Genomic DNA, 15,719 nt, shown 5'->3' with positions numbered 1-15,719 from the left:
AATAATAACAGTTCTCCCCTCCTCATGGGCAACCATTTTCAATTTTTCTAGCTGATTATTTTGAGATTTCCCTTAACGTATCTAAATAAAATGAGTTTTCGGGCCAGGCGCAATGGCTCACGTCTGTAATCCCAGCACTTTGGGGGGCCGAGGCGGACGGATCACCTGAGGTCAGGAGTTCGAGACCAGCCTGGCCAACATGGCGAAACCCCATCTCTACTAAAAATACAAAAATTGGCCAGACATGATAGTGTGCAACTGTAGTCCCAAATACTCAGGAGGCTGAGGCAGGAGAATCTCTTGAACCTGGGAGGCAGAGGTTGCAGTGAGCTGAGATCGTGCCACTGTACTCCAGCCTGGGCGACAGAGCGAGACCCCATCTCAAAAAAAAAAAAAAAAGTTTGAGTTTTTTTGGTTCATATTAGGAATTATCAGTCTCCTTCCCACTCTAGATGATGAAATTTTGTTTCCTTAATCATTTTTCTCCCCATTTTCTGGCCATAAACATTCACATTCCTCCAAATGTTTAAATTGGATTGTTGGTCAAATCACTATTTAGCGTTTTCATTATAATAATGATGAAAACAATATCCACTATTGCATTGTGTAACGTAACAGGACGTTTCCTATCCTGTACAACGCCTCGTGTTTCCTAGTGTTATTAATTGCTTTTCTGTTTTGTTTTCTTTTTCCTTTGTTTTTTATTACATCGCATTTTTTAAATGTTGAGCTAGTTTTATTACAGAATGCCCCTTCACCATGTAGGAAGGGAAACATTTATTTCTGTTCTACCCTCTTAAGCTTCCAGCTAGGCCTAAGAATTAAACTGATACAGGACAGATTAACAGGAGAAAAGCATGCAAGTCTTGTTACAATTTTACATGTACCTGGGAGTCCTCACAAGCAAATGTAGACCCAAAGAAGTCACCATAGCAGACAAGTTTATATATGTTTTAGACAAAGAAATGATAAATTTGTGAAGAAATGACAGGACAAAGGGGCTTCGGGAAATTACTAAGAGCTATATTGGGGATAAGTAGTGGAAGACAAGGGTTATTCCAATAAGTTTGTTCAGATCCATTTTGGCATTGATTCCCTATCTCTGGTGATAAGGATGTTTTTCTGTTTCTAATAGAGGGAAGGCACCTTTAACATGGGAAATTTTCTAGCCTGTTTTTAGGTAGAAAAGAGGAGGTTGGAAAGCCCTTCCTGTACAGTCTGCTGTTTCTCAAGTGCTTTCAGCTAATAATAATCAGTATGCCAAAATGGCATGTTTTTGGGTGATGGCATTGTCTGAACTGCTTCAACCAGAATTTTAAAGGCTTTTTGTTATTATTGAGAACTATGAAGCTATTGTGATGCATATTACTTTGTATATGACCTATTTGTCTTGTTTTGTTTATTTGTTTATATTTTCCCTCTCTGGTTACTTGTATTATCTTCTTTTGTCCCTCATGTTATGAAAATTCGTAATGATGTGATTTTGTATGGGATATTTTTCTATATGTGGAATATACCTGAAATCTCATGCCCTTCACTTTAAGGAAATATTCTTGAATTATTTCTTTGATAATTTTTTTTCTATCTTTTCTGTTCTCTCTTTTGTGATTCTTCTCATTTGGAAGTTGACTATTTCCTATCTCTTAGTATTTTTACTGTAATTTCTGAACAATTTCAACTCTGTCTTCCAACTCTTTCATTGTATTTTTAAAATTTCTGCTTTCACATGTTTAAATCTAAAGACTGTGTTTTTTGTTCTCTAAAAAATTAAAGAGCCTGTATTCCCAGCTACTTGGGAGGATGAGATGGAAGCATTGCTTGAGCCCAGGAGGTTGAGGCTGCAGTGAGCCATGACCACACCACTGCACTCCAGCCTGGGCAACAGAGTGAAATCCTGTTTCAATTAAAATATGTATATACATTTTACTTAGGGAATGACTGAAAAAACTTCATTTCCAATCCCTTCCCTATAGGTTTGAAGGCAAAATAATTGAAAGAGGGGATTATGATGGGACTAAATGAAGAGTAGTCTAGTACAGCCTCCTTAGAACTTAAAAAAGGGGACTGCCAATACGCTGAACTAAGAGATGGAGACCCCAACTCAACAGATATTTCTTTTTGTTTTTGTTGTTTTCCTTCAACTTTTATTTTAGAATCAAGGGGTACATGTGCAGGTTTGTTACAAAGGTATATTAAGTGATGCTGAGCTTTGGAGTGCTAATGACTCCGTCATCCAGATAGTGAGCAGAGCACTGAATAGGTGCTTTTTCAGCCTTTGCCTCTCTCTCTAATAGCCCCCACTGTCTATTGTTCCCATCTTTATGTCCATGTGTATTCAGTGTTTAGCTCCCACTTTTAAGTCAGAACATGCATTATTTGGTTTTCTGTTTCTGTGTTAGTTTAGAATAATGGCCTCTAGCTACATCCATATTGCTGCAAAGTACATGATTACGTTCTTTTTTATGGCAGCATAGTATTCCACAGTGTATATGTACCACATGGTGGTATATATGTACACAGTCTAATCCACCATTGATGAGCACCTGGTTTAGTTTCATGTCTTTGCCATTGTGAATAGTGCTGCGATGAACACATGGGTGTATTTGTCTTTTTGATAGAACAAGGCATATACTCAATAATGGCATTGCTGGGTCGACTGGTAGTTCAGTTCAGTTCTTTGAGAAATCTCCAAACTGTTCTCCATAGTGGTTGAATGTATTTACATTCCTACCAACAGTGTATAAATGTTCTCTTTTCTCTGCAGTCTTGCAACACGTTATTTTTTGTCTTTTTTAATAGTCATTCTGGTGGGTATGAAATGATATCTCATTGTGCTTTTGATTTGCATTTCTCTCATGATTAGTGATGATGTGGATTTTTTCATGTTCGTTGGCCACTTGTATTTCTTCTTTTGAGAAATGTCTGTTCGTGTCCTTTGCCCACTTTTTAATGGGGTTATTTGGTTTTTGCTTGTTGATTTAAGTTCCTTATAGATTCTGGATATTAGACCTTTGTCAGATGCATAATTTGTGAATATTTTCTCCCATTCTGTAGGCTGTTTACTCCCTTGATAGCTTCTCTTGCTGTGCAGAATCTCTTTAGTTTAATTAGATCCCACTTGTAAATTTTTGTTTTTGTTGCAATTGCTTTCTAGAATTTAGTCATAACTTCTTTGTCAAGGCTGATAAGAAGGGTATTTCCTAGGTTTCCTTCTAGGATTTTTTTTTCTTTCTTTTTTTTTTTTTTGAGATGGAATCTTGCTCCTGTCACCCAGGCTGGAGTATAATGGTGCGATCTGGTCTCACTCTGCCTCCCAGGCTCCAGCGATTCTCCTGTCTCAGCCTCCTGAGTAGCTGAGATTACAGGCACACACTACCACGCCCAGCTAATCTTTGTATTTTTAGTAGAGACAGGGTTTCAGCATGTTGGCCAGCCTGGCCTCGAACTCCTATCCTCAGGTGATCCACCGCCTCAGCCTCCCAGAGTGCTGGGATTACAGGCATGAGCCACCGCGCCTGGCTCTTCTAGGATTTTTATAGTTTGAGATCTTACATTTAAGTCTTTAATCCATCTTGATTTAATTTTTGTATATGGGGATAGGTAGCAGTCTAGTTTCATTCTTCTGTATATGGATAGCACTACTTTTTGAATAGGGAGTCCTTTCCCCATTACTTAATATTGTTGAGTTTGTCGAAGATCAGATGGTTGCAGGTGTGTGGCTTTATTTCTGAGTTGTCTATTCTGTTCCATTAGTCTACCTGTCTGTTTTTGTAGCAGTGCCATGCTGTTTTAGTTGCTATACCCTTGTAGTAGAGTTTGAAGTTGGGTAATGTGATGCTTCCAGTTTTGTTCTTTTTGCTTACGATTACTTTGGCTATTTGGGCTCTTTTTTGGTTCTATATGAATTTTATTTTATTTTATTTATTTTTTTTTAGATGGAGTCTCACTTTGTTGCCCAGGCTGGAGTACAGTGGCGTGATCTTGGCTCACTGCAACCTCCACCTCCCGGGTTCAAGCAATTCTCCTGCCTCAGCCTCTTGAGTAGCTGGGACTACAGGTGCCCACCACCACGACTGGCAAATTTTTGTATTTTTAGTAGAGACAGGGTTTCACCATGTTGGACAGGCTGGTCTCGAACTCCTGACCTCAGATGATCCTCCTGCCTCCATCTCCCAAAGTGCTGGGATTACAGGCGTGAGCCACCTTGCCTGGCCGCTATATGAATTTTAGAATAGTTTCCTGTGATTCTGTGAAAAATTACCATGGGCCGGGCACAGTGGCTCATGCTGTAATCCCTGCACTTTGGGAGGCCAAGGCAGGTGGATCACCTGAGGTCAGGAGTTCAAGACCAGCCTGGCCAACATATTGAAGCCTTGTCTCTACTAAAAATACAAAAATTAGCCAGGTGTGGTGGCGGGCACCTGTAATCCCAGCTACTCGGGAGGCTGAGGCAGGAGAATTACTTGAACCCAGGAGGTGGAGGTTGCAGTGAGTCGAGATCATGCCACTGCACTCCAGCCTGGGTGACAATAGTGAGATTCTGTCTCAAAGAAAAAAATAATAAAATAAAAATGACCGTGATAGTTTGATAGAAATAGCATTGAATCTGTAAATTGCTATGGGCAGTTATGGCCATTTTAATGATATTGATTCTTTAAGAAGATATTAGAGTGCCTATGATACACCAACAACTGTAGTGAGCCCTGGGAACCAAACATGAAAAGATTTGGACACTTACTCTCAAGGAACTTTCAGCCTAATTGTTGCAATATAGTTGAGTCATAGAGTCTGAGAGTCTTGCCCTCCACATCCGCAACAAGGTAAGTTGGCTAATTACCAGGCCTTTGTATTTCAGAATGGGAAACCTATCTAAGCTTAAGAACAAACCCTAAAGGAATTTTTGAGGAAGTGGCGTGGTGGAGAAGAGAGAAATGAGACCAGGCAATGGGAATCCAGGAGAGAAAATGGGAAAGAGAGCTTAAAAATGTCCTTAGGAGGTTCAAGTTTTTCCGTGCCTGTGTGAGGTAACTCACTCCATGGACACCCTCCCCACCTCCAACCATTCTTCTGTAAAATTTATATTTCTTGCTAACACTCTTGGAGTTGGGGTTATTTAGAGTTTATTTGAACAACAATCTTAAATATATAATTATAACACATTTATTTGACATTTATAGTGCTCTAATTGCAAGGAACTGTGCGAGATGCTAGAGCAACAGCAGTCAACAAAGGAGACACATAGTCCTAGCCTCATGGAAGGTACAGCCAAGCAGGGGTGACACACGGTAGGTCACTGCTGGGAAAGACAAACATGATACGCTGAGGACATGGAACAATCAAGGGCATCCAGGCAGAGGCTGAGTGGAGGAGGAGTTTGCAAGGCTGTGCCAAGAACATTTTTCAGGGTAGAATCTACCCCCCAGGCAGAGATGTGGGGAATAAAGACCAAAATGGAAACAGCACTGGCCAAGTATCAGAGCCATGTGAAATAGCACAGCACACTTAGGGATCTGGGGATTTAGGATTGTTGGAGTCAAAGTGTTGAGTGTGAGGGGGTAGAAAAGCATAATTATATGTAGAGTCAGTGTCTGAACAGTTAGTTCAGTCAGAAAAGCACATTTTTCAGGCTAAGAAACTTGGCCTTGGTTCTGCTTAGGTTTTACAGACAAGAGATTGCCTTTCTGAAAGCTTACTCTGGAGACTGTGTAGATAAGATGATGGGCTGAGAGAAAAGGAGGAAGGTGGATGTAAGAAAGCTCCTGCAAAAATGCGGATGAAAAATGATGAGGACCTCCACTGGGGATGGGCAGGAGAGGGCAGATTTAAGGGAAGTTTGGTGAAACATTCAAGGGGAACTGCTGATGGATTGGCAAGAGGAATCCCAGCAGCATCAGGTGGCTATGCTCTGGATGGTTTGCATAACTGTCAGTGGCACCATTCACCTCACATTGTAGTTATAATCTCTGTGAACAGTGGCACCTGGAGATGTGCAGTACACAGCCTAGGCAACCTTACACAGAAATCCTGACTCCAAACTCATCTGTTTCTATTACTTTTGAGCTTTGGAGGGATTTAAAGTTTTTCTTTCTCTTAGGGTTTTATTTAAGCCATTTTCTTTTGGAAAAATCTCCACTAGCATTGTAGAGTGCGGTAGGAAAGGAATGTAATTGGGAAATGATATTGTCTTATTTTTCTATATAATTTAGCCACCTTTACACTTAAAATGGCAGACGCGGGAGTTACATTTTTTTAATGGAGTTTCTCTCTTGTCGCCCAGGCTGGAGTGCAGTGGTGCAATCTCAGCTCACTGCAACCTTCACCACCCAGGTTCAAGCAATTCTCCTGCCTCAGCCTCCCGAGTAGCTGGGATAACAGGCATGTGCCACTACGCCTAGCTAATTTTTGTATTTTTAGTAGAGACGGGGTTTTACCATGTTGACCAGGCTGGCCTCGAACTCCTAACCTCAGGTGAACCACCTGCCTCAGCCTCTCAAAGTGCTGGGATTACAGGTGTGAGCCACTGCGCCTGGCCAGGAGCTAAACAATTTGAGGTCAAGATGTGGCGTTAACAATGTTCCCACAGATCACAGAAACACAAGTGGACAGCAGAGGCCCTTCTTGCACTAGTACTTCTACATGGATGGGGCCTCAGAGGTCTGACTTTCCACAGGAGAAGAAAATCTTTGAGAGCCAATTTTACTGCTGGGTGCCGGTGTTTTCCTCAACTGTCTAAATAAATCTTCAGCTAATAAACATTTCAATAAATCTGTTCTGGTGCCTTCCATTCCTTAAACAATACAGCCAGAGAAGATGGAACATATGAGCTTGGATTCTGTCTCTGTAGCAGATGCAGGGATATAAGTGAGCTGAGTTTTACACATTCCAAAGGGGCCACTGATCAGGTACTTTGGGATGCACTCCAAGTGTCCTGGCTAATTAAGATAAACCAAACATTAGAAGGCATTTCTGGCTGGGTGCAGTGGTTCACACCTGTAATCCCAGCACTTTGGGAGGCCAAGGCAGGTGGATTACGAGGTCAGGAGTTCAAGACCAGCCTGGCCACGATGGTGAAACCCCGTCTCTACTAAAAATACAAAAATTAGCCAGGTGTGGTGGCAGGCGCCTGTAATCCCAGCTACTTGGGAGGCTGAGGCAGAGAATTGCTTGAACCCAGGAGGCGGAGGTTGCAGTGAGCCCAGATCGCGCCACTGCACTCCAGCCTGGGTGACAGAGCAAGACTCTGTCTCAAAAAAGAAAAGGCATTTCTTACTCTATACACAAAGTTATGAACTCGCGGTTTTGAACAGCATAAATTTACATGAAATTTCAAAACTTTGCCCCTCCTTCCCCTTTCTCCCTTGCTGGCATATAGCTGTTTTAGTTTGCAGAAGATAACTATGAGCCAAGAATCCAACTGGACATGGACGAAAATTACTTTCATCTTAGTGTGTACCTTGGAAGTGTAAAGCGATTTTTCCTTCGCAACCTTGCATGGTTAATCCACACAAACTCCATCATTATGAACATGGGTCTTCCTTTAGAGGTGGCAAAAGCATTTGTCAGAATTTGGGGCAGGTATAGCTGGATAAAGCATGTTGTAAACCTATAATTTAATGCAAACTGTCAAATTTTAAATTAGCTAAAATAGTTTTAGAAGGTATACAAAAGATGAAGTAAAATATAAGCATGGTAAGGCACACGATAAATGGTTCCAGGGAATCAGAATCTAATATGAAGTTAACTGAGTATTTTGATTAAGTTCAAGGTTGGGTAGAGAGTGTCATCCGTATTTTGGGGGAAGTCCTCCAATGTGAATATGAAATTATGCTATGCATGTGAGAACAATAGTTGTCATGAACTGAGTACTTCTCACATCAGGATTGTGCTTTGCCTGTGGGCCCAGCCTCAACATGTTAGATATCTCCATTTTATAGATTAAAAAAAAAAAAACAACACATGAAGCCACTGTCAGTGTCTACAAACAAGTAAGAGGCAGAGTTTCGATTAAATTCTAAATTTGTTATTCAAAAACCCAGGTTCTCTTTTACACACCTCATTGCTTCTTTGTAACTCCAGAGAGCTAAATAAGTCATGCCAGAACATTTTATTTTCTATGTGGCTGAGGGTCTACCCACTCCAGAAGGTAAACATAATAGAAAAAGCTTTCTGATCAACACCTGTGGCACACACCTGTAATCCCAGCATTTTGGGAGGACGAGGCAGGTGGATCACTTGAGCCCAAGTGTTAGAGACCAGCCTGGGCAACATGGTGAAACCCCATCTCTACAAAAAATACACAAATTAGCTAGGTATGGAGGTGCACACCTGTGGGAGGATTGCCCGAGCCCAGGGAGGTCGAGGCTGCCATGAGCTTTGATTGTACCACTGTCCTCCAGCCTGAGTGACAAGGTGAGATCCTGTCTCAAAAAATAGGAAGGGGAAAAAAAAAGTTTTCTAAGATTGTATTATGCAATTCCTCACCTCCTCCAGTATGTTACAGTGAATATTTAATAACCTTTTCCTGGAAACTCATCCTTCACATGGATGACTGGACCACACCATAAATGAGGCGATGCTCCCAGGGTCTGCGGTGGGGGGGGCTATTGGTCCACACGGTGGTACTTTTCCAGTTTGCTTGTCAGAATATGATTTTGATTCTTCCCCTGGCTGCTGTTCATGTGTTTGAAGTCCCTTTATTTATTTATTTGAGACGGAGTTTGGATCTTTTGGCCAGGCTGGAGTGAAGTGGCAGATCTCGTCTCACTGCAACCTCCATCCCTCAGGTTACAGTGATTCTCCTGCCTCAGCCTCCTGAGTAGCTGAAATTATAGGCACGAGCCACCATGCCCAGCTAACTTTTAAATATTTTTAGTAGAGACGGGATTTTGCCATGTTGGCCAGGCTGGTCTTGAACTCCTGACCTCAGGTGATCCACCCGCCTCAGCCTCCCAAAGTGCTGGGATTACAGGCATGAGCCACTGTGCCGGGCCTCTTTTCTTTCCTTAAATGGGGATCTCCCACTGCCTTGGGAACTAGATAATCAAACCAATTAGAGCTACATGTAAAATGAAAGTAAAATAGGCCTGAAGGGCTGGCCCACAAGGACCCCATAAGAGCCCAGATTCCTTAACTTCCACTTTCATGTCACAGCAGCCCCACTGCATACCTCTTTTGTGCTGCGTCCCAGATAAAGGAGTACATCATGTCACCGAGTTCTAAGTAAGTGGGGTGCACTGAAACTTTCAGTAGAAGCAAGATGCAAACACACACAAACATGTATGATGTTATTTATTTTCTCACTGGCACTGGCCTACTGCACTTAAACATTTCCATCAGACTCAAAAAATAATTTTATTTCAGAAAAAATATTTTGCTTATTTAGCTTTTGTTTATACTGTTTTATTATTAATAGGTTTTTTTTTTTTCTTTTTTTAAGAGATAGGATCTTGCTATGTTGCCCAGGCTGATCTCCAATTCCTGGCTTCAAGCAATCCTCCTGTCTCAGCCTCCTGAGCAGCTGGGACTATAGGTATATGCCACTGCTCCCAGCTTGACTTAATGGAATGTGTTTTTATTCACCCATTGGAAAAGTCTTTGCTACATATTAATACAAACTTGTCACTAATAAACCCTTCCTTTTTTTTTTTTTTGAGACGGAGTCTCGCTCTGTCGCTCAGGCACGATCTTGACTCACTGCAACCTCCTCCTCCCGGGGTCAAGCAATTCTCCCGTCTTAGCCTCCTGAGTACCTGGGATTACAGGTGCATGCCACCACGCCCAGCCACTAATAAATCCTTCTTTAAGTAAGAAAATAATATAACATGAGCATAACTTTGCATGAATTTTAATGTCCTGGAGGCTTGTTGCTTTGTATAAAGTGCAGGTCAGTAAAAATTAAAATGAGGTAATGTGGTATAATAGGCTTAACCCAGTAAGGGTACAATAAAGGATGGCTATTATTATTATTATTTTATTGTTGTTATTATTTTGAGACAGAGTTTCGCTCAGTCCCCCAGGCTACAGTGCAACGGCACGATCTCGGCTCACTGCAACCTCTGCCTCTGGGTTCAAGTGATTCTCCCGCCTCAGCCTCCCGAGTAGCTGGGATTACAGGCACTTGCCATCATGCCCGGCTAATTTTTGTATTTTTAGTAGAGATGGGGTTTCATCATGTTGGCCAAGCTGGTCTTGAACTCCTGACCTCAGGTGATCCACCCACCTCGGCCTCCAAAAGTGCTGGGATTATAGGTGTGAGCCACCGCACCCGGCCAAGGATGGCTATTATTTTCACATGAATTCAACTGAAATCATGATAGGGCAACACCAATAACGATGTTTCCTGTATAGCTTAAAAACTGTTCTTTGTCATCCCCTCATCTACCCAATGGGAATTAGAACTAGCCTGTTAGGCTGCTTGACAGGACCACTGAATGCTGGGAATCAACCACACTCTATCCTCTCATTTAACAGATGGGGAAGCAGAGGTCCAGCGAGTTTGGGAAACTTGTCCACAAAGGGACAACTACTTTGTGGCTGAACTATGTCTAGGACCAGGGCTCTCTTTATCACATGAGTATCTCTTTCCTTTATCTGCCCCTTCATGTTTACAAGGTACCTCCTCAGCTCCATGATTTTGTTACGCTACATCACTCAGCTCATGAAAACGGCTTTTTTACCTCTTTTCTTGTCTTTGGAAGATTTTTTGCATTCTTGTAGCAGCTGATTCCATACTAACCTTTAAATTGAAAAAAATATATATACACACAGACACATATGTGAATATGTGGGAGAAACAGCAGTAGGTCTCCCTGGACAACCCAGTGCAGGCCACACCTTGGCATTCACAAAGCACAAATAAGAAATGGTCTTCTCGTGTGAGTTGCTTTCGACACTTCAATGCTAAAGAGTTCAGAAGTGCTTACACTTTGAAAGAAGCCTGAAAACATCTGTAGGCTACCCTTTAATGTGTCTCATTTGGAGACAGAACAGTGAGCAGGTTGACCAGCTGCTCTTCATGTACTTCTTGTAGTAAATCCTTCAAAGAATGAAGAGTGAAGACAATTCATTTTTCCTCCTGGAATTTTTCCTTCTTATTATTTTGCTTTTTTAAAGGTTGTTATATTCAGGTATAGGCATAAGACATTATAAAAGATAAGGGATATCATGTGAGGGAGGAAATCAGACAATCCAAAAAATCTTCCACAGAAATTAAAAATCAGAACTTGGGGGCAAGGTAGGAGGCAACACATTCTTTCTACAGAGCTGTGACACATAGCCCAACTGTCCTCAAAAGCAGGAATGAAAAAAAATAAACAACAACAACAAAAAAAAACAGACCTTAGCTGCATAATGAAGCTGGGGTCTTGGCCTGATAGCTTTTAATGTCCTTAAAACTGGGTTGGGCATCAAGCATCTTTTCCGGAATAGGCCAAGGAAGACAAGTCCAGTTTGGTTTTTAAGGCTTTAGTGAGCTCTGCGGCCAGCAGCTCATGGAGGGACACGCCGTCGTGGGAGTACACCCAGTTTTTCCCAGTCCAGTCATAACGCTTAGGTCCACTGGAAGACAAAACAAATACATAGTAATTCCAGAGCACAGCCCTTCAGATGAACCACTGATTCCACAAATGCTGCCCCCAAGAAATTGACTGGAGTAAAGCTCTAGAAAATAACACAAAATGAGCTACAGTGTATATCTGCCTTCTTATCTTAGCATCTAAAAAGAGTTATACAATATATCTTCCGGAACAATTCCAAGAATGATTCTCAAAACCTGAAAAAACATTTGACCCTTACTGATAAGTCTCCAGGTATCACACTTTGATCTCCAGCTTTTGCTACCTCACATGTGATACCTGCTATGCTAGAGCAGTGTTTTTAAAAATTAGGACCATTTTTGTGCTACAGATGTAACTTGTGCCTTACCTATAATATTATTAGTTGTTAAGGTGAAATTCACATAACACATTAACCATTTTAAAATGAATAATTTGGTGGCATTTAGTACATTTACAATGTTGTGCAACCACTACCTCTGTCTAGCTTCAAAACATCTGCATCACCCCAAAAGGAGACCCAGTGCTGTTGTTCCTTGGTATCCATGGGGAAGGGGTTCCAGGATCTGCAGATACGAAAATCCGTGGGTACTCAAGTCCCTGATATGAAATGGTACAATACATGCATCTAACCTAGGCACATCCTTCTGTGTGCTTTAAGTCATCTCTAGATTACTTATAATGCCTAGTACAATGTAAATGCTGTTAATAGTTGTTATATTGGTTTTTATTTGTATCATTTTTGTTGTTTTATTGTTTTTTATTTTTAAATATTTTGATCCATGGTTGGTTGAATCAGATGTGGAACCCACAGATACAGAAGGCCAACTATACCCATTAAACAGTTATTCCCCATTCCTTCGTCTCCTAGCACCCCAGCAATCACCTAAACTATTATTTTTAAAAAATATTTTTCTTAATTCAATGTTAAATTCATGACACTGAGAGCCTGGTGGGCTAGTTCATCCACCTCAAGCTCATCCAGTGAATAACGGCACATGCACATTGCTTTGGGAATGCCATATTCGTGTGGACAGATTGGAGGCTGGCTTCTGCCATGTCTTCTTATACCAGATGTACATTCCACTCCCTCATGGCCTCGTGGATGAGCGGCCACGGCAGCAGGTAACACTAGTGCATGTGGCACCCTGATGGAGTAAGAACAGAGTGCACGGGAGCCCAGAAGAAAGGGCACCTGAGTCTGCCTGAGCACTCAAGGAGGGCTTTTCCAAAGACTGAGGCTAGGAGGAGGTCACCAAGAAGGGAAGCTTGGGCAATAAAAGTATCAAGGATTCCTGCACTATCAACCAAATGCTGGGGCTTGAACCTGTTCCCAGTATGGAGATAAAAATGAGTGAATCAAACCATCAGGGTCACAGGAAAAGGACTAATAAACCACACCAAGTCCAAGGACCGTCCCCTTGGCCCTATACTCTGATACTGCTATGGGTTGCCAGGCAGAGCCTGAGTAACCTCCAGACCCCTCCACACTGCCTGAGGTGCTCTGAGCACAGGCACTGATGCCCAAGTGTCCCTAGAACTCTCCTTTATTCTGCAATCTTCTCAGGGTGGGGAAGGTGGGAGGAAAGACTGCTGATTTCACAGGACCTGAAAAGTTGTCAAATTAAAAAACAAAACAAAACAAAAAAACCAGGCCGCTGCAGTGGCTCATACCCATAACCCCAGCACTTTGGGAGGCTGACGTCGGAGGATTGCTTGAAGCCACGAGTTTGAGACCAACCTAGGCAAAAAAGTGAGACCCCATGTTGACAAAAAAAAATTATTTTAAATTAACAATAAATAAAAGAAAAAAAAAAACAAAAATCAGAAATGCAGCCAGATGAAAGATATTTTGAACCAATGTGAAAGGCTGAGAGAAAAAAAAAAATTTTTTATATTAAACAACCTTTATTTGAAAAACAGTGCCTTACCATCCTAACGCTATCAATCAAACTTCAGTGAGAGTAACTGCAGCATCAACCAGTAACAGTTGCTAAATTAACAAGAAATCAATCAAAAGTGCTTTAAAGGGAGCAGCACCGGCTGGTGTTCCCCCGAGTCTCTGGGCATTCAGGACCCAGGTACATGGAAAACAGAATCAAACCAGCTGGTGCTCTGGACCCAAGCCCTCGCATCGTTACCTGCCTCCCTCCTGGGGGCCCTGGCGGCCCATGGTCCCCCTAGCACTTCTGGGCCCGTTAGCTGTGGGCGGGGTGCCAGGAGCCAAAGGCCACTTGTAAAAGGTTGGAAGTTGATCTCATAGCCAGCCGGTTTCTTCCTGTTGTGATCATTTTCTTTTTGGAGTGCCTGGAGCACTCTCTCAATGGACATGGTGGCCCTCCAGCCTTCCTGGGCCGTTTTCTTTCTTTCTTTCTTTTTTTTTTTTTGAGATGGGGTCTCACTGTGTCACCTAGGCTGGAGTGCAGTGGTGCGATCTCAGCTCACTGCAACCTCTGCCCCACAGACTCAGGCAATCCTTCCACCTCAGCCTCCTGAGTAGCTGGGACCACAGGCATGCACCATCACACCTGGCTAATTTTTGTATTTTTGGTAGAGACGGGGTTTCACCATGTTGCCCAGGCTGGTCTGGAACTCCTGAGCTCAAGCCATCTGCCTGCCTCAGCTTCCCAAAGTGCTAGGATTACAGGTGTGAGCTACCATGCTTGCCCCTGGGCCGTTTTCTTACAGCAAATTGGAAGTCTCTTTCTTCAATTCCTGGGCCAGGTTTTGGGCCATCTTCTTGTAGTGGTCATGGGTGTGACACATGCGGTTCAAGTTTTCACGCACCTTGGTTAGTCTCTGCTAGAGGTCGGGCAGTAGGCGTCCTCCTCCGTGGACTCCCGCTATGGCCTCATCACATGTTTTTGGTGCAGTTCAGGCAGAGCGGGCAGCATCAGCTGCAGCCTCGGGAGCTCTGTCTCCAGCTGTGCCCTTGCACCCTGTAGAGGCCTACTACTCTCCGAGCTCTTTACTCTTTTGGATTTCTTACCACATTTGCATGTTTGCTTCTACAATTGCCCCCTCAGGACATTAGAAAGATGCACCTAAGGTCACCACTGTCATCCACACTCTTCAGAGGGATTTGTAGCTGGGAAGCTGGGGGACCACCATGTCTGGTTTCCCTGTTCCCCTCTACTGCCAAGTCCCCATCATACCACCCTCGAGCACAGGCAGGACATTCAGCGTGGTGAGTGTCAGAAAGTGACATTATTTATGCAATGTCTTGGGGGAGTGGAAAGAACTCACAGTAGCCGCTTAGCACGGGGAGGCCAGTTGCTTAACTCCAACATTCGTGGCCTGTTTCATTCCTGCCTTGGCCTTTCCTTCTTCTCTTCCTTTTTTTGAGACAGTCTCACTCTGTCGCCCAGGATGGAGTGCTGTGGCACGATTTCAGCTCGTTACAACCTTCGCCTCCTGGTTTCAAGCGATTCTCCTGTCTCAGCCTCCCGAGTAGCTGGGATTACAGGTGCCCGCCACCACGCCTGGCGAATTTTTTGTATTTTTAGTAGAGACAGGGTTTCACCATGTTGCCCAGGCTGGTCTCAAACTCCTGACCTTAAGTGATCCGCCTGCCTCGGCCTCCCAAAGTGCTGGGATGACAGGCGTGAGCCACTGTGTCTGGCCCCTTCTTCTTCTTTGCCTGCAAGCATTGCTTCTGTCTCACAATTTCTTGGTCAGGCAGCTCTGCGGTTTGCTGACAGTCAGTGCTGTCATTCAGGTAGTCTTCAGTTTGCCCCTGAAGATCCTCTCCATGGTGCTGTGAAGCATGCAGGATGCGCTTTGCATCAGTCACTTGGGGAAGTTCAAGAGGCCTGCTTTTCATGCTTTTTCAGAAACTAACCTAGGTCCTGACAGGAGGACCTGCTCATTTCATTTGGAACCCTCGAGCAGACAGTTTGGAGCAATCAAGGACTGGCCTCTGGCATGGTTGACGTAAGACCACCACCAGCCTGAGATGCTGGCCGCATCTTGGCCCTGGCCTTTCTGTGGATCTCACCCTGGGCTGATTGTCCCCTTCTCAGCTTGTCATCTTCTGACTGTGAAGGCCACCACAGCAGTGCACGCCTGGGTCACCCAGGGTATCTATAGGTTCCTTGGCACTAGTCCCAGGATTCTGCACATCACTAGCACTGCCGCCCACAGGAGGGCCAGCAGCAGCTGAGTTGG

General features: G+C 43.2%; 1 protein-coding gene across 4 annotated transcripts in view; it reads right to left on the bottom strand.

Moving 5' to 3' along the window:
- The window catches only part of FXN (frataxin), a 52,903-nt gene that overhangs the window by 5,072 nt on the left and 32,112 nt on the right, over positions 1–15,719 (bottom strand). Inside the window, exons 5-6 of one of the 4 annotated variants that reach the window (XR_010123310.1) lie at positions 11,338–11,556; positions 7,454–7,603 (exon numbers count right to left, since the gene is read on the bottom strand). Coding sequence is in view for 2 of the 4 variants with exons in the window: in XM_054501569.2 (XP_054357544.1) it covers positions 11,406–11,556 (151 nt within the window). In the remaining 2 variants the exon portion in view is untranslated. Of the gene's footprint in view, positions 1–7,453; positions 7,604–10,947; positions 11,557–15,719 lie in introns of those variants that run through there. The other 3 variants (XR_008504592.2, XM_054501569.2, XM_063649592.1) reach the window with 3 other exon arrangements.

The sequence above is a fragment of the Pongo pygmaeus genome, chromosome 13 (genome assembly GCF_028885625.2).
Source record: "Pongo pygmaeus isolate AG05252 chromosome 13, NHGRI_mPonPyg2-v2.0_pri, whole genome shotgun sequence".
NCBI lineage: Eukaryota > Metazoa > Chordata > Mammalia > Primates > Hominidae > Pongo > Pongo pygmaeus.
This window is presented reverse-complemented; position numbering and strand designations above follow the sequence as displayed.